Here is a 17,417-nt window from a genome sequence, read left to right as displayed (position 1 = left end):
GCCTCAGCAGGCCCACGAGGGGTGTCTAGCCTGGCCTCGGAAGGCCGCGAGTCAGAGGCAGCAGGAAGCCGCAGCCATGTGGTGCTGGCTGCAAAGAACCAGCTGAGGCCGAAGGGTGCCCTGACCCCACACTCCCACCCCGAAACCCGAACCTGGACGGCAGCAGCCGGGATCGCCGGGAGTCGCGTGGTGCAAGAAAGCTGTCCTGCGGCGCCACCTAGTGGCCAAAGAGGCCGTCTGGCCCCTCCAGAGCCCGCTGAACCGAGGGCGCTATAGGAAACCACCGGCCTGGCCTGTAGCGCCCCTGTTCGCTGGGACATTGGAATACACAGAACTCCTCCACCCCGGGGACCGTGTGCTGACTGTCCCAGATTGGGAGGAAGAAAGGAATACGACAGAGCTTGGTTCTTTGCCCTCCTGAGAGACAGATTCACACATCCCGCAATCATCTACTCATCTCTACCTAGCCTCCCACAGGCATCCCACACTCAACCCTCATCCATCTGATTCGTTCATTTATGGAGTGCTTACTGTATGTTCCAGGAGCTAGAGCCATAACCATGAACAAAACAAAGATTCCTGCCCTTGTGGAGCTTACTGTGGGGCGTAGGTGGGGAAACAGACAATAAACATAAACATAAGAAAACAATCTACCTATTTTAGAAGCAGAAAAGAAAGCCTGTCTGACAGTATAACTGGGCTCCATGACCCCCCACGGTCCTTAAGGCAAATTCATGGAGTCTGATGTCAATTAGACCACCCTTCCCCGGTCACTCCTCTGGGGGCACTCCTGTCCCAGAGAATGTACCCTAAGGGGTCCTCCTGCCGGGGACTCTCCCCTCCCACATGAATAGCTCCTCTTCTCCAGAGACTTCTTGATCCTGTGGGCTCGTCAGCCACCCCCCCAAATCCACCCCCGGCCCCCAGCACCACAGCACTTACTCCCCCGGGGTGGCTGGTGCAGGGTTGTGGCACACACTCAAGCCAGGCTCTGAATCTTGATTCCCAGCTCAGACATCAACACGTGTGACCTGGACAGCTTCTGCGGCCCCTCTGTGCCACTGTTTCCTCACCTGTAAAAACAGGGGAAACAGTTGCTCCTACCACTGAGTCAGTCGTGGACAGTGGGAGGGAAATGAGTTAAAGGTAAAGCACTTAGAACAGCACCGTGACATAGTGTTTGCTGGCATTTACATCCGTTTAGATGTTCTCTCCCTCCAGGACTGGCTGATGGAGGTTAGACAGAGAGGTGCATCCAGAAAGGTCCAGCGAAGTCATCTCCATCCCCCACGCAACAGCACAGGGCATACGAAAGGCCCTCAAACCAAATTCACTCATTTACTGAGTGCCTTCTGCATGCCAGGTACTGGGCTAGTACGTCCCCGGGCGCAGCTGCTGCTGCCTCCCCACAGATGCTTCTTGCCGGTTTGTCGGTTCCCGATTCGCGTCCCGAAGGTGGGCGGTCAGCTGGCGGTACTTCTTGATGGTTTGCAACAGTAACTCCCGGGCTGCCTCTTCACGCTCCTGGGCTTCCCGAACCCGCGCCCACCGCGTCCAGCTGCCCCCGCAGCTCCGGTTCTGTCTCGCGTGCATCATCTCATTCGTCGCTTCCAAGTCCCCCACGGCCTCTCTCAACTCTCGCGCTTTCTCTTCTAGACTCAGGTTCCGGTCTGTTAACATCTCCACCCCGTCCTCAGCACCCAGAGCAGCATCCGCGTGCTCCCTGAGCTCATGGCTGGTGCTCTCTGCCTGGCTCAGCTCCTCCTGCAGACACTCCCGCCGTTGACTCACAGCTTCCAGCTCTTGGTTCTTCTTTTCCACGAGCTTCTGGAGTTTCACGTGCTCCTGCTTCGCCGAGGAAGAAAGATCCCCCGCCAGGGCACCCTTCAGGCGGGCGTTCTGCCCCGCAAACTGCTTGAGCTGGTAACTGGACGCTGCCCCGTCTGAGCCCTTCTCTTCAATCTCAGCCTTGAGGATCTCCAAGTCCGTGCTGAGCTCGTCCACAAGTTCTTTCAATGCCTCCACCTCCCGCTGCGGGGACTCAGCCCGCTCTTCAGCCATCTCCTTGTCCAGAGTGGCCACCTCGATGGCATCAGCAGGGTCGGCCGGCTCATCGAAGTAACGTCCCTTCGCCTCCCGTGCCTCCTTGGCTTCCTTCCGTGCCTCCTGGAGGACCGCCTGCTGCTCCTGCATTTCGCTCTTCCATTCCTGCACCTGCTCCAGCTGGATCTTATGTGTCTTCAGCTCTTTTAGCTTTGCCTTGTCTTCCGCCTGTTTCAACCACGGGGTCTCCAGTTTCTCCTCCTGGTCCCACACCGGGGCCCTCAGCCCCTCCTCCTCCTCCTCCTCCTCCTCCTCCTCCTCCTCGGAGGGGGAAGGCAGTGGGGGTACTGCTCCAGGAGAGAGGAGAGCCGGTGTGGGGATGATGGGTGCTGCCAGTGGAGTCTGAGCGGGGGTGCTGGGCTCGCTGCTGCTCAGCTCACCTGCTGATGCTGAACCAGAGGGACCCAGGGAGCTACCTAGTCGCAGCCACCCCAGATGGAGCTGTGAACAAGGCACTGTAAGAAGAGTAACATCTTGGGGCGCCTGGGTGGCTCAGTCGGTTAAACATCCAATTTCAGCTCAGGTCACGATGTCATGATTCATGCGTTCGAGCCCCACATCAGGCTCTGTGCTGACCACTCAGAGCCTGGAGCCTGCGTCGAATTCTGTGTCTCCTCCTCTCTCTGCCTTTTCCCGGCTCACTCTCTTTCTCTCTCTCTCAAATAAATAAACATTACATTTAAAAAATTAAAAAAGAGTAGTGTCTAGGCTAGAAGTTCTCAAACTTTTTGGTCTCCGAAAGTCTTTTTTTTTTTTTTTTTTAATTTTGAGAGAGTGTGTGAGCCAGAGGAGGGGCACAGAGGAGAGAGAATCCCAAACAGACTCCACGCTCTCAGCACAGAGCCCCACGCGGCTTGATCCCACGAACCAGGTTCCATCCCATGAACCAGGAGTTGGAGGCTTTACCGGCTGAGCCACACAGGTACCCTGGTCTCAGGAAGTCTTTAACACTCTTAAACAATTTCAAGATCCCAGGGGTATTCTCTTTCGAACGTCCCCTCTCTGTAAAGAGAGCTTTCCTACTATTCTTTTCTGGTCTTATACTTTATTAAACTTTTGCCTGCTGTTCAAAAAAAAAAAAAAAAAATCAGGATCCCAAACACCTTTCCCATGTGTAAATACCTACTGATAGTTATCATATTAGAAACTAAAACTGAGAAATTTTTAATTTTTAAAATTCAGTAGTTAATAAATTTTGTTTAAAAAAAACAATAGCAAACTCATTACATGTTATAAATAAAAGGACGTGGGGGACCCTTGGCCCAGTGGCGTTGTCAGAGATGCTCTTTTTCACTGCTTTATGTTAAGTAAATATTTCTAAGGAAAACAGTCGTATTTTCCAAAGCAAAACAAAATCGCGGGAAAACACTGATACGGTTTTGCATTTTTGCAAATGTCTTTTAACGTCTGACTTAATGGAAGACAGTTTTTCATGCCATACTCGACCTGGGAGATACGCTGCTTTGGTTGAAGTACCTGAAAAATACTCCCCTTGCACACTTTTCCTTTTTCAGAAAAAATATAGTCGGAACACTCCGCTCCGCCCCGGAACCTCACCCACCACGGAGCTACTGGACGCGAGAGGCTGGACCAACCAGCCTGGGCTGGTTTAGGACGGCTTCTGGGAGGAGGCGTGGCCTTGTGCGCAAAGGGATGGTTGGATTGGGATTGGACAACAAATGCGTCCTTCTGCAGGTCGGCCCCGCCTCCGGTTCCCGCCCCTATTTCCTCTCAGTAGTAAAGTGGCAACCCCAAACGCATGCGTTCTAAGGCAGGCGGGCACTTCCGCCCGCCCACCCCGGAACCTCTGTTCTCGCCCGAGTTTCCCCGGAGAAGCTCAGGGAGGCCAAGGCGGAAGTAGTGTGAGCGTGTGGGCGGAGCTGAGTGTAGCCATGTCGGCGGCCCTGCTGCGGCGGGGCCTAGAGCTGCTGGGGGCGCCAGAGGGTGAGGAGGGTCCGGGAGAGGCCGTGCAGCGCGGGCGGAGGGGCGGTGGGGGCGGCGGGGGCGGCGGGCTGGATCCCCGAGGGTACGGAACGATCCCAGCCAGGCTTGGCCCCGGTGCGATGGAAACCCTGCACGCCCTCCGACCCGGGTGCATGCCTCTCCCTCTTCCCCTGCAGCCCCCCAGGCCGCGCCAGGCCAGGCCAAGCCGAGCGGGGCTCCGGTGAAGCGGACCCGGAAAGCGAAGGCTACCCAAGCCCAGAAACTGCGGAACTCGGCCAAGGGAAAGGTGCCCAAGTCGGCGCTTGGTGAGCTCGGGAGGGGGGCGGCACCCTGGAGGAGGGAGCGCTTGAGGCCGAGCTTGAAAGGTTCGCCAGGCATTTCTGGAACACCTGGTGTGCGCCGGGCGCGGGGCAGGATCCTGGGAATACGGAGAGGAACGAAACGCATCTTCCCGGAGAGTGTAAGAGCGAGGCGGGGTTAGAGTGCTCTAGAGAAAATCGCTCATGCGGAGTTTGGAGGAAGTTAGTTGCTTTGAGAATTTTCAAGAAAGAAGCCTGGTAATGACATTGTGAACAAGGGTCAGAGGTGGGAGCGCCTAACAAAACAGTTAATATTCTGTGGGCCTGGTGCTGTTCTAAACCCTGTATAAATAAACGTTCGCTCGCTTGATTCCTTGCACAACCCTGTGAGGTCAGTACTGTCGTTACCCCAGTGGTCAGATGCAGAAACAGACACCTGTCCAGATGGTACAGGTAGTAACCAGGCAGTGGGTCTCCAGAGATTTGCTCTCCCCTACTCGGTTCAGAGGGAGGCAGTGTGGCCTGGGCAAGTGCGATGGTGCAGAGACAGTTGGGGGGGGGGGGGGGGGGGGACCATTGATGAGCTTCAGTGGTGAATTGGCTGCAAGGATGGAGGAAGAGGGAGACACCGAGAGCAGAGCCTAGTTTGTAGTAGAGGATCCTGGGGGATACGATTCCCCTTAAGGAGACGAACAGACGTGGGGAGCGACGGGCGTGGGCTGGATGGTGGGGTATTCTGACCTGTGGCAGGGCTTGGTGAGTTCCTAGTGTGTCTTTGAACCCCTGGGGCCTGGTATATAAAAGATGTTTAGGGGTGCCTGGGTGGCTTGGTCGGTTAAGCGTCCGACTTCGGCTCAGGTCATGATCTCACGGTCCGTGAGTTCGAGCCCCGCGTCGGGCTCTGTGCTGACAGCTCAGAGCCTGGAGCCTGCTTCGGATTCTGTGTCTCCCTCTCTCTCTGCCCCTCCCCTGTTCATGCTCTGTCTCTCTCTGTCTCAAAAATAAATAAAAACGTTAAAAAAAATTTTTTTTTTTTTTAAATAAAAGATGTTTAAGTGATTGTTGACAGAGCTGTGAATTCCAAGCAGGAAACCGCATGAACAAAAGCGTGGAGGCAGGAAAGTGAGCCGCGTTTGAGCGCCACCGATGTTGGCATGAAAGAGGAGTGTAGGGTGCCAGAGGTCACCTCCTTTATTTATCCCAGCCCTTGTCCCCCCAACCCGTCACTGTACATAACTGATGATGAGGGGACTCTCGAGCCTCAGTGACCGAGCTAAAGAACCTCTGTGACGGCCACCTTGGCGTGAGCTGCGTCATCTCTCGCCTGGGTTATTTCAACCACCTCTTAACGTCCATCCTCCCTCCCCACCACCACCACACCCAGTAATCTTGTTCTCGCCACAGTGGCCAGAGTGATCCTGTGATGTAAGTCAGACCTGTCTGTCCTCTGCCCCACACCTTCTGGTGGCTTCCATCAGACTTGGTGCCCAGTGAGGTCCCGCGTGGTCTGGCCCCTCTCCAGCTTCGTGTCCTGCTCCCCACGCCAGCCATTTTCTGTGCTCCGAACACACGGACCACACTTCTTCGGGTTCTTCGCGCGGCCTGTTCCCTCTACCTAGAATGCTCTTCGCCAGATGTCCATACACTCTGCCTCCAGCATTTGCTAAAACGTCAGTTCAGTGAGGCCTGCCGAGACCCTCCTATTTAGAATCCCAGTCCTCCACCCTTGGCATTTCTCATTTGTCTTTACTGTGCTGTTTTTCTTCATGATGCGTATCACACTCTAAAATACCGTTGACCTTGTGTACCCTGTCTCTTTGCTCTGGAACGTAAGCTCCACGAGGGCAGGAGTTCCGTTCTGTTTTCTGCTGTATGCCCTGCACCTAGAACAGTGTCTGATACACAGTAAATGCTCGGGCCTTACTTGTTGAATAAGTCACTTGAGCATCTGGGAGCCAGTGGGGGGGGCTTTCAGTGGGATCTGTGTGGAGAGCCCCGGATGTTGGAGTAACCTAGGGAGGGGACACAGGGCCTCTGGTATGGCTGGTACAGGGGGTGGGGAGGAGATATCAGGAGGGGACCCGGAGGCCCCCAAGGGAGTACATCAGAAACGATTCCTGTCCGCCTGCCCTCCACAGCTGAGTTCCAGAAGCGAGAGTGTCAAAGCTACCTCGGAGTCAACCTGAAGTTTATGACCAGTGCAAGAAGCACAGTGGCTGAGTCAGTCACCCAGCAGGTTTGTCAGAGGGGTGGACCGTGGGGAGGAACCTGGGCGGGGAGAGCCATGGGAGTCCCTGCCCGGAGCGCGGAGCAGAGGTTGGGCCCCCGCTCTGGAAGGCAGAGAGCAGAGCAGGGCTGCTGGGAGGCTGGGCCTGGCCTTACTCCCCTGTTTCCCTCGTGGGCCCCAGTTTGCTCCTCTGTAAGTGGAAGTGGTGTGCCCCGCCTCCCAGGACAGCGTGAGAGCCGGTTGAGAGCGAGGCACTTGGTCAGCTGTACCAGGCTGTGCAGCTCCAAGGGGCAGTCCCTCATGCACCAAGAGTCACCACCCAGGGATCCTGACTCCCCCACATTCCTAGATTGTGCGCCAGAACCGGGGCCGCAAGGCCTGTGACCGACCTGTGGCCAAGACGAAGAAGAAGAAGAAGGCTGAGGGCACCGTGTTCACTGAGGAAGACTTCCAGAAGTTCCAGCAGGAATACTTCGGCAGCTAGGCTCCCAGGAGGACGCAGCGGGAAAGGCACTCAGCCCGTCTCCTCCTCTGACCTCACAGCCTCTGCTGGCCCCAGGACCCTGCCAAGCCGCCGGCCTGGCACAACGAAGCCTGGGGGCTAGAGCCAGGGCAGGGTGGCTAGGAAGGAGACGGTGAGCTGGAAGCCCTGGGAAGGATACGCACTCAAAGCACAGCTGACTTCTGCAGGAGGGGGCCGTCTATCTGCCAGAAAACATGTCTGACTGTGTCCTTTGCTTTGGCCCAAGGAGGGCCTCTGGGCTGTTTGCTCTGGAGAAGCCAGTCACTAGGCCCTCAGGGCCACACCTCTAGGAGTAGCAGGAGGGCTGCTGGGCAGGCTTCCGGGCTCTAATAAACGGGGTCCCGAGAGCCGTGTGTGCTGCCGATCTGCCTCGGGTGGTGTCTCCCAGTCTCTTCTGTCACCAAGGGGCCTGTCCCCATCTCCCATGGTTCTTAGAGCTCCGGGTCACAAGCCCTCCAGTCCGGGGCCGCAGGGGTGGCTCAGTCGCTTGAGCTTCTGACTCTTGATCTCAGCTCAGGTCATGATCCCAGGGTCATGGGATTGAGTCCCATGTCGGGCTGCGTGCTGAGCGTGGGGAGCCTGCTTAAGAGTCTCTCTCCCTCTGCCCCTCTCCCCTACTCTCTCTCTCTCTAAAATAAATTTTTCAAAAAGTTCTGCAGTCCAGCCCCAGTGCAGGTGCCCCCTCCCCCGCAGCGGAGAGCACTCACCCAGCATCTGCTGATGTGCCCAAGAGGAGCCTCCTCCCCTGGAGGTGGCAGCCACAGCTGACAAGGGAGCCCTTGAGAAAAAGTAGCACCCACAGCAGCTGACCCGGGGTTTCGGGCAGTGGGAGTGCGGCTGCCCTGTTGCCCAAGGCTTGTGCTCTTTTGGGGGGCAACTCAGAAGGTGAGCTTAAGAAACGGGGCATCACACCGAGGTCTGTGCCCCAGTGGGAAGATGGGGCTGGGTCCACACCACCATGAAAGGGCAGGCTGGACCATTCCTGGCAGGCGCGTGCATGTTGACCGAGCATGAATGAGTGGTTGTACCGACTAGCTGGGTCTTCAGGGTGGAGGAGACCAGTCCTGGAAGTCCAGGGGCCTCTCCGTGGAGGGGTTGCGGGCCTCGGGAAGAGGGCCCTGGATGCCCTGGGCAGCTCCATCTGACTCTCCGCCCTACAAACAGAGCCCCAGAGGTCACGTCCAGCAGAGGACTTCAGAAAGGCCCCCTGTGGCTGGGCCAGCTGGGGACCCACAGTCTGCCAACCCAAAGTAGGTCTGTCCAGAGGAGAGAGGGTTCCACCCTCCACACACATGCCCCGGGGGTCTGTTCTTGGTTGTTAACTGGCTTTCCATCCTACCTGGGGACAGAAGGGGGCCTGCAGACCTGCCCGAGGCAGAGCTGGAGCCCGTCCTGTGTGCAGGTGGCCTTCATCCCAGCAGCAGGAAGCAGACCATCCACCCAGGAGGCCAGGAGGGCCAGAGAGGAGGGTGCCGTTACTCCAAACCCTTATCAACCCACTTTTCCTCAAATGAGCTGGTTCCAAAGAAGGGGAAGACGGGTATTCTTCAAATTCTCACTCCTGCCTGCTGAGCTTTAACGACCCCTATGTGGAGAGAGGGAGACGAACTTGGATACCCTTGCAGACCCCCTCCCTTCATCTTTTCAGCAGCTCGGCAAGAAGCTGGCTCGGTTGTGCAAGCAGTCACGTGCTCACGCTCCCTGGGAAGAGGGGCTGACCAGCCGCTGACAAGGACACACCTACTGTTCCACAGGCACCCTCGGGTGCCCTGTTTCCAGTTTCCAGGTATCGAGCGACTGGCCTGGCTCTACGGCAGGGAGTTTGCAGGCACGAGAGCAGGGGTTCTGCTGCTTCTCTGCTCGTGGGCTTTCCGGTAGTTGTTTCACCTGTGCCACGTGGCACTAGTGAGGTGGGTGTCTGTGCTCCTGAGTGACCAAGCTAGTGCTCACCGCTGAGATTCTGGGCCGGCAGGTCAGGGGAGGACTCTGGGATCTAACGGTCACCCTGGCCAGTTCTGGTACCAGTGGTCAGGAGGTGGCAGAGGGCCCAGGAGAGGCTGGGAGAGGCACTGGGGAAGCGAGGATGTGCCACCATGGGCGGGGGTGGGGTGGGGGGGGGACAGGTGTGCGTGTAGAAGTCACGGATGGGGGGGTGCAGCTCCAGGACCCGGTGGTTGACATCAGCTGGAAAAGGAAGGGACAGGGCTCAAACAAGAGGACGCTGAGTTGCCACATTCCCACCAGGACTACAGACCCAGAGGAGGAGGCCTTCCCCAGTTGAGACATTGTGAGCAGATACAAAGCGCCTGGAAGCATTTGTGTCTCGCGTGGTTTGGGGGGACCAGGCTGAGCAAAGTTGCAGGAACTCACGTGACCAGGGGGAGGGCCCCAGCCAAGGCTACCTGTGGTTTCCACAGTGGGGTAGGCTGTTTGAGCCGTCTTCACTTCCTGCTCCTTGATGACTAGAAGGGTTGGCCCAGGGGCCAGGTGGGAGTGGGGCAGGACTGCCACGTGGAGCCTCGCTAGGGCCCAGCCACAGGCCTGCCCGGAGCTTGTGTGGACAGAGGGCTGGGTTCCTGCAGGAGCCGGGTGGGTCCCCATCAGGGGACTTCCTCTGGCAGAGCGGGGACAGGGAGCCCTCTTGGAGAGGGAGGTGGGACTGTGGCACTCATATCATGTGCCCATCCGTGAGTTTGCTGGGCCGGCTTTCTTGGGGTGCCTTCCCATCTACATCCACAATTTTCCAATCCTTTGAAGGCCAGGACAGACACCCATCCCTCCAGGCAGCCTGCTGTGACCTCCCACCCAAGAGTCCCTGCTCCTTCCACTGAGGTCACCCAGCCTCACACAGTCCCGGTCCCGGAGCTGTCACTGTCTACCCCGTGTAAGCATCCACCTGCCGTCCTCCCACCGGACTGAGCCACCTTCCCCTCGCCGTGTGGTGCCCGGTGCGGGTGTGCTGCCTCCTAGGGCCGCTACTGGGGGTGGGAGGGAGGCTTTCTGTCTCCAGCTGGACTCCCTCCTGGTCTCCGGCCTCTAAGTCCGCTGCCTCCCCACCGTCCCCACCTGCATGTCAAAGAGGCGCGTCGAGGCTGAACACGTCCTCTGCCAGCATCCAGGGGCTGAAATGAAAACCCTGCTCCTCCCCTGGTTTTCTCTGTCTCGGGAAACGGAAACCGCCCTTCCAGTCGCTCAGCTGCCATTTAGTCCCCTCTCTCACACCCCTCGTCGGAGGCTGACTTCCTTGAGCTTCAGAATCTATCCAGGCCCTGACCAGCTCTCCTGTCTCACCTGTACTGACCCCAGCCCCATCCTCTTTTCCTGCCCACCTGCCATTCTCAGGCCATCAGAGGGACCTCTTGAAATGGCAACCAGTGTATCACTCCTGCTGCAAGGACTCCTCAGGTCACACAGGGGAGACTCTCAAGTCCCAACAGGGCTACTAGGCCCTGTACCGTGTGCCTGTCCCCCGCTGCAGTCAGCCCTCCCCCGACCCCCTGGGCCCCTCACTCCCTCCCTCGTCTCCTGCCAGCTTTGCCTCCCTAAACACCCATCTTACGGGCAGATCCCCCTACCTGAGTACTCAGCCTGCCCCACGGCCATCTAGCGTCACATGTCTCACTTTAAGATTTTAAGTAATTTCTACACCCAGTGTGGGGTTCAAACTTACAACCCTGAGATCAAGAGTCGCATGCCCCACCGACTGAGCCAGCCAGGTGCCGCTAGGTGTTTTATCCTTACTGGCGGTCTCCCTCACCAGAACGAGAGCAGAGACTTGTGTCTGGTTTTCTCACCACTGAATCCTCGGCACCCAGGACAATGTCTAGCCCGTGGTGGGGGCTCATGAATAGTTGCAGAGAAACACCAAGGCCGTTCCCTGATCTCCAGCACTTGCGGCCTCATCCTAGGGGCGAAACAGGCGGCAATGCCGAGAGCTGAGTGGCTCCTGCCTCGGTACAGGCAGCAGAGGGCTTGGAGCTGAACCAGGAGCACCCCACCCCCACGGCACCACGGTAGAGCCCAGCCCTGGGGCTGGACCTCGGCCTCAATCCCGCCCCCTGCCCCGCACCCCTCCCTCTGTGTGGGTCTCTCTAGCACTGAGACCCCACGTGGCCTATCTGTACAGGCCTCGGTCATTGTCTATACCAGCTGCCCCTGGACCAGCATCCACCTGCAGCCTTACCTCATTAAAAAAGGCACGATTGGGACGCCTGGGTCGCTCAGTCGGTTGAGCGGCCGGCTTCGGCTCAGGTCATGATCTCGCGGTCCGTGAGTTCGAGCCCCGCTTCGGGCTCTGTGCTGACAGCTCGGAGCCTGGGGCCTGTTTCAGATTCTGTGTCTCCCTCTCTCTGACCCTCCCCCGTTCATGATCTGTCTCTCTCTGTCTCAAAAATAAATAAACGTTAAAAAAAAAATTAAATAAATAAATAAAAAAGGCACGATCATCAGATCCTCCTCACAGCTCCTAATGAGGATTATGAGCCAATAACCGCAAAGCTCTCAGTGCCAAGCGTCAGAACTCTCAGTGACTATTAGCAGTAATCATTATTACGTGCCAGGCACTGTCATGGGTCCTGGAAATACGGAAATGAACAAGACAGCAAGATCTCTGCCATCAGAGAACTTACACTGTAGTTGGGGAATAGGAAATAGGTAGGGTCATGGAAAATAACAGTTAAGGCAGAGGGGCTGGGACATTTACAGAGTCCTCTTGGAAGGCCTCTGGGATGACATAGGAGACCTGCATGAGAGAGGGAAGGAGCTCTGGAAAAATCTTGCAGGCAGAGTTTACAGCAAGTGCAAAGGGCCTGAGGGAGACATGAGCTTAGCAGAAAGATGCAGGAAGGCCCTTGTGGCTGGAGCACAGCAAAGAGTGAAGGAGGGCAAAGTCCGAGCATGGTCCCTGGTCTGAGCCTACAGACTCTACAGGGGCCTTTGCTGCCCACCCCATCCCTGCCTTTTGTGGTCTGGGGAGTCTTTAGCTACAGGGGCCTGGGAAGGGGCATAGCCCAGCGTCCTGGCTTTAAGCCTTTAGTCTGCACTGCCCTTCAGGGCACCCCAGGGAAAGGTTTCCCTTCAGTCAAATGGGGGAGTGGGTCACTGTCTCCAAGGACAGAGGATCTCACTGGCACTGGATGTGACAAGGTGGCTGGGTCACTTCCAGGGCTGTGGTCTCTCTCACCTCCTGTCAACTCTCCGTGTCCCCCTCCTGTCCCACCCCACATGCCCCAGGCTGGGGCAGCTGCCCAGTCATACAAAGTATAAGATACTGTTGGGGGTAGATAGAAGGAAGCACTTGTAGTCGTAGATTCTTATTTCCCGTCTCGGATTTAAAAACTGTAAGGTCACAAAGCTGAAGTGAGGCATAGAGCAGGGGTCACAGGTGACAGCTGTGCTCATGTGGGGGCCTTTGGCAATGGCTGTAGGCTCCCCACTCTCCTCCAGCTCCTTCCCAAAGCCACCAGGGATGATCCATGTGGACAATGGGTGTTATTTTAAAGCCTCCACATTTGTGATCTGTGGCACACCACCCTAGCACCCACACACGCTTTCCCTGAACTCCCAGTTTAAGACAAGTGTCCGGGGTCCCCCTATAATCCTTCCTATAAGGAATTGTGGAGCCATACCGTTTAAAAACATTCTGTGGAGTCAGACTGCCTGGATTTGAATCCACCTGGTAGCGGGGGATGTTACTCAACCTCCCTAAGTCATGGTTCCCACATCTGTGAAGTGGGGAAGAGGTAATCCTTATGAAAAACTTCTTGGGGGCGCCTGGCTGGACTTTTGACCTCAGAGCTGGGAGTTCAAACCCCACGTTGGGTGTGGAGATTACTTAAGATCTAATTTTTTTAGTTTATTTTGAAATAAATAGCTGTGTTGTTAGTGCGGAGCCCGATTAGGGTCTCAAACCCACAAACTGGGAGATTACCACCTGAGCTGAAATCAAGTTGGACACCTATCCAAGCCACCCAGCTCAAAAATCTTTTAAGACATCTTAGGGGCGCCCGGATGGCTCAGTCGGTTAAGCGTCAGACTTTGGCTTAGGTCACGATCTCACGGTGTGTGGATTCGAGCCCCACATCAGGTTCTGTGCGGACAAGCTTGGGAGCCTCCTTTGGATTCTGTGTCCCTCTCTGCCCCTCCCCTGCTCTCACACACACTTTCTCTCTCAAAAACAAACATTAAAAGAAAAACTTAAAAAAAAAAAAAAAAAAAAGGCATTTTACGGACGCCTGAGTGGCTCAGTGGGTTGAACATCCAACTTCGGCCTAAGTTATGATCTCACAGTTGCTGAGTTTAAGCTCTTCTGCAGTCTTTAAAAAAATTGAGAACTTAGTTTTTGTAACCTCAATGTGTGACGCTGAGTGGATGCTGTTCAACCAGTAAATCCCCACATATTTAGCTGCAGTTAAGCTGCTTAAATGGGGCTGGGGGGTGGGGGTGGGATCATGTCTGTGATACTAACACCTAGATGGGTGGTCCCTGCAGAGTAAACCGTGGGGAGACCCACAGCCTTGTAGGATCTCTACCACCTCAAGGTAAGACCTGTACCAGGCCCAAGGTCCATTGTGACCCCCCCCCCCCCATGCCTCAGAGGAACGTTCCCATTTGGGTCATTGGTTGTATTCCAACACTAGGTGTTGGGAAAATCAGGGAAACATGGGCCTCCCCTCACCTTGCACACACATCCAGTTCCAAACTCAAGGGGCAAAACAGGTTTAAGAGCCTGATGCTCCTTCATGCGCCGGTTTCTCTTTGGGTTATCACAGAACTGAGAATACACATTAAGGGCTCAAACACTGCCATTGAGATAAAAAACTAAGGCTCCCTCCCTGGAGAGCTAAACCCACGAGACACACAAGATGAGGGGACTGACCAGGATGGACTCCAGACAAAGGATGACTTCTCAGACTTGAGAAATCCAAGTTGCAGTAGTGTGGCTTCCTGGTACTGTCCTGACATCTGCCAGCCTTAGAGCCCAGCTCTGACCAGGAACTTCAAGCTACAGGTCGGTCCTCAACTCCCAGCAAAAACCAAAGACCCATTTCTCTGAGTTCTGGGAAGAGGCCTCTACAGAAATGTAAGTTAGAAGAGAAACTTTGACTCAGGCAGGCCTTATCTGGGCACTAAAGGACAGACTACAATGCTGCAAAAGGCAGAAGCCAGGCTGTACCTCCTGGCCACCAGCTCCCTCAGGGTAAAGCTCTTTGGCCTGAACCCCACTTGAGAAAAACACCCAGCAGCCTACCGCAGGGGGCCCTAAGTCCAACGAGGTTGAACCAATCCCTCCCTCCGGGGTGATCACAACCGTCAGGCCAAGGTTGGTAAGGCTGCCTTACCAGAGATCAGAAAGCAAGCACAACTCACAGAAGTACTTTCACTACAAAATAATTTATTACAACACACAGCTGCAGCACAAGCCTATGTACAAGCACATACTCCGCGGACAACCCCAACTAGGGGACCCTTTTCTTCTCCCTGGCCTTTCGGACCTCTTCTATCAAATCTTTCAGATATTGTATCTCCTTGGCCAAAGAGTCTGCCCTCTCTTTCAGAGCCTCATTCTTCTTTTCTAGCTCTTTACACTCGCCAGTAAGGGCCTCTTGCTCCGCCCTCTTCTTCTGGCGGTACCTAGTGGCTGCTGTCTTGTTCTGCTCCATTTTTTTCAGCTTCTTATCCAACTTCTCCACCTTTACTTTTGCTGCCGTTTTCTCTCCAGGGGGATCGTAGGGTTTGGGGCGGGCAGAACCACAGAGGTTACATGGAGACAGCTGGCTCTTACTTGGAGAGCCCCTTGAAGTCGAGGGGCTATGCTGGGGGGACCCCAGATAGGACTCAGGACTCATACAGATGCCACTATCATTATCTGACGGGGCATCCTCCTCCTTTATGCACTGTGGGATCATGAGAATGTAAGCAGTAGAGTCTGGCTTTCTATCTCCTTCAGAAATATCCACCTCACTGCCTAGCTCTAAACTAAAGGAATGATCTGGAGTGGAGGAAAGGGCCCCTGGGGAGAGAGAAAGAGGTTGCAGGAAGGTATAAGGGGCAACCTGGTCTGTTTTGGGTAAACTTTCTGGGAGATGGCCAATTGGGTTCATGGTCTGGGGGGGCTCCTTATTCGTCTCCTGGACTAGGGGGTCAAAGAGATCACATGTGTCATCCAAAGTGGCCAAAAGCTCATCTGGCATGGTTTCCAGGTCATCTATATTGAACAGAGAATCAAAATCAAACTCCTTCAGATCCATTTTCTCCACCATCCAATCTGTCCCGGAGAAGGCATCCTCTGCAAAAGATTGAAAAGGAGTCAGACACACAAGGCAGCAAGCCCGACGCTCAGATCCCACCGGCAGGCAAAGGACTCCTACTCACCCTTGCCGTTGTCTGAGGCACTGACCAACCCATCCGCAGCCAGCCATTCGGAGGAGCCCGCCTTAGCCTTGTCGCTGGAGAACCCATGAGGTTTGAAGTGCTTGGCCACCTCCAGGTAATCATCTAAGAGACCTAGGCTTACTTCAGCCCCCAAACCCGACTGGTCGAAGGGGGACATCAAGTCCCCCCCCAACACCTCGCTGCTCAGGAAGCTCATCATCTCGGCCATGTCGCGGGACTTTACTGGAATCGAGGAATGTGCTTGACTCGAAGAGGTCTTTGTCGGTTACAGCAACGCTGCTGCTGGATGCCGTGAAAAGCCTGAAAAGAAACCAGAAACCAAGGCCCACTAGAGACCAGCCGGTCCCAGAACTTCATCTTTCCATCCTGGAGGGAGACCGGCCAAACTAGAATTCCACTCGGCAGCAGAGAATCGGGAACACGTGGCCTCAGAGCCATCGCGTCCACCTTCCTCGCCGCCCGGTCAAGGCGCACAAGATGGACGCCCTCAGGGCTGGGCCGTCCCTCCACCGGCCGCCAGAGGAAGGCGCGCCATCCTCAAGTCCAAATACGGCCTGGGCCGCCGGCCCCGCCCACGACTCACACCGCGCCACCGCCCTGCCCCGCCGCCATCTTGGCTCCTGCCACGTTTTGCTGGGAGCCGGACGGGGACGCGCCCCTGAATCGGAGGCCAGGGTCGTCGAGGACTTCTATCCTCGGGGACGGGGCGCGCTCCCCCAACCCAGAAGCGTCGGCGTCTCGCTGACACCCAAACAGGGGTCACGCGTCTCGGGCGCTCGTAAAACCGCTTCCCCCTCTGGGACGCCGCCGGCCGCAGGCCGCGCCCAAGCGAGCCGAATGCCCTCGCCGACCCGCGGGAGCATGGCCAGAGCGGCCCGGCCCCGATACTTACGCCATGGCTTAAGCCGCTGGGGGGTGCCGCTGCAGAGCCTGGTGCTGCTGCCGCCGCTGCAAAGGCCAATGCTGCCGCAGGCACTGCTGCCTCTAATACGCCATGGCGGCTGCGGACCCTGGGGGAGCGGAGGAGGGAGAACGCGCACTCGCACAGGAGCTCTACATTTATAGGCGGGAGGGAGAGAAATGGCCGCGGCCCGCCGGCCGTGGGTCCTTTATAGACTTTGCCTCTATGAGGACGCATCACAGGACATATCCTTCCGCCCCGGTCACGTGACCCACGCCTCCTACCCACTCATTTTCGCCCCTCCGACGCCCCTACTATCTCCAACCTACGACTTTTATGTCCAGAAGGTAGCTGTGAAAAGAATGTGAATTATTTTTAGAGTCTCAAGAAAGGAAAAGGGCGCACTACTTTACACGGCAACTAAGATCAAAGAGTCACTTTCCTCTCTGGAGCCGGAGACCGCGGAGGGATTCTTCAGACACACCTCGTTTCCGGTGTTAGCTTCGGGGGCGGGGAGAGAAGTCTTTCTGCCCAAGGAAGGTTTTTATTGTGAGGTTCGAGGCCGCTTGGTTGTCGCGCGAGATGTTGGCGGAGAGCGAGCGTCGAGCTGATTGGTTAGACATGGTGAGTCATATATATCTCGATTTTCTATTGGCTCTGAGCCCGAGGTGGGAGGGCTTCTCGCTGAGAGAGCCCAGGTCCGAGCGGGAAGGGGTGGAGTGATGAGTGAGGTTCCCGCTGCTGCAGTCTGTTCTTGGTGGGCCAGTCTCGGTTAATTTCCCCGCTGCAGTGGCTTCCGCAACTCTGCGCACACTTAGCGGCCCGTGGTTGCGCCGCCTCCTTCCCCGATCTAGAGCGTTCAATGGTCATGACAGGCCGGAACCCGTGTGGCCCCTTCCTGCCCCCCTCAGTGAATCTCCGAATTAGCATCCAGTTTCAGGCCCTACATGAAATTAGGGGAAAGGAAGTGGCATTTCGTGTGCATTTCCACCATATGCAAGGCCTTAAGTAGCTGAAAGGGGAGAC

The 17,417-nt window shown here is 56.2% G+C and overlaps 4 protein-coding genes across 4 annotated transcripts in view; 1 reads left to right on the top strand and 3 right to left on the bottom strand.

The window, feature by feature from the left end:
• CACNA1I (calcium voltage-gated channel subunit alpha1 I) overlaps positions 1-1,010 on the bottom strand; it is a 135,738-nt gene extending 134,728 nt beyond the window's left edge. Inside the window, exon 1 of the mRNA XM_042947865.1 lies at positions 943-1,010. The gene's annotated coding sequence lies outside the window, so the exon portion shown is untranslated. The remainder of the gene's footprint in view (positions 1-942) is intronic.
• A 319-nt stretch (positions 1,011-1,329) lies between these two features.
• On the bottom strand, positions 1,330-2,343 carry LOC122225468 (dynactin subunit 1-like; the record flags this gene model as incomplete). Its single annotated transcript, XM_042948348.1, is given in 3 exon segments — positions 1,330-1,543; positions 1,545-1,593; positions 1,596-2,343. Coding segments are annotated over 3 exon segments (969 nt in total), but the record flags the coding sequence as incomplete, so codon positions are not given.
• A 1,539-nt stretch (positions 2,344-3,882) lies between these two features.
• Positions 3,883-7,470, top strand: RPS19BP1 (ribosomal protein S19 binding protein 1). The gene is made up of 4 exons (XM_042944673.1): positions 3,883-4,047; positions 4,224-4,352; positions 6,485-6,582; positions 6,923-7,470. The coding sequence occupies exons 1-4, from the start codon at positions 3,996-3,998 to the stop codon at positions 7,055-7,057; spliced, it is 414 nt and encodes a 137-aa protein (XP_042800607.1). The 5' UTR covers positions 3,883-3,995; the 3' UTR covers positions 7,058-7,470.
• A 6,999-nt stretch (positions 7,471-14,469) lies between these two features.
• Positions 14,470-16,587, bottom strand: ATF4 (activating transcription factor 4). The gene is made up of 3 exons (XM_042947856.1): positions 16,383-16,587; positions 15,470-15,790; positions 14,470-15,383 (listed from the first exon to the last, which is right to left on the bottom strand). The coding sequence occupies exons 2-3, from the start codon at positions 15,696-15,698 to the stop codon at positions 14,554-14,556; spliced, it is 1,059 nt and encodes a 352-aa protein (XP_042803790.1). The 5' UTR covers positions 15,699-15,790; positions 16,383-16,587; the 3' UTR covers positions 14,470-14,553.
• Positions 16,588-17,417: the final 830 nt, after the last annotated feature.

The sequence above is a fragment of the Panthera leo genome, chromosome B4 (assembly GCF_018350215.1).
Source record: "Panthera leo isolate Ple1 chromosome B4, P.leo_Ple1_pat1.1, whole genome shotgun sequence".
NCBI lineage: Eukaryota > Metazoa > Chordata > Mammalia > Carnivora > Felidae > Panthera > Panthera leo.
The sequence above is the reverse complement of the archived record's forward strand: the minus strand, read 5'-3'. Positions and strand labels throughout refer to the sequence as shown.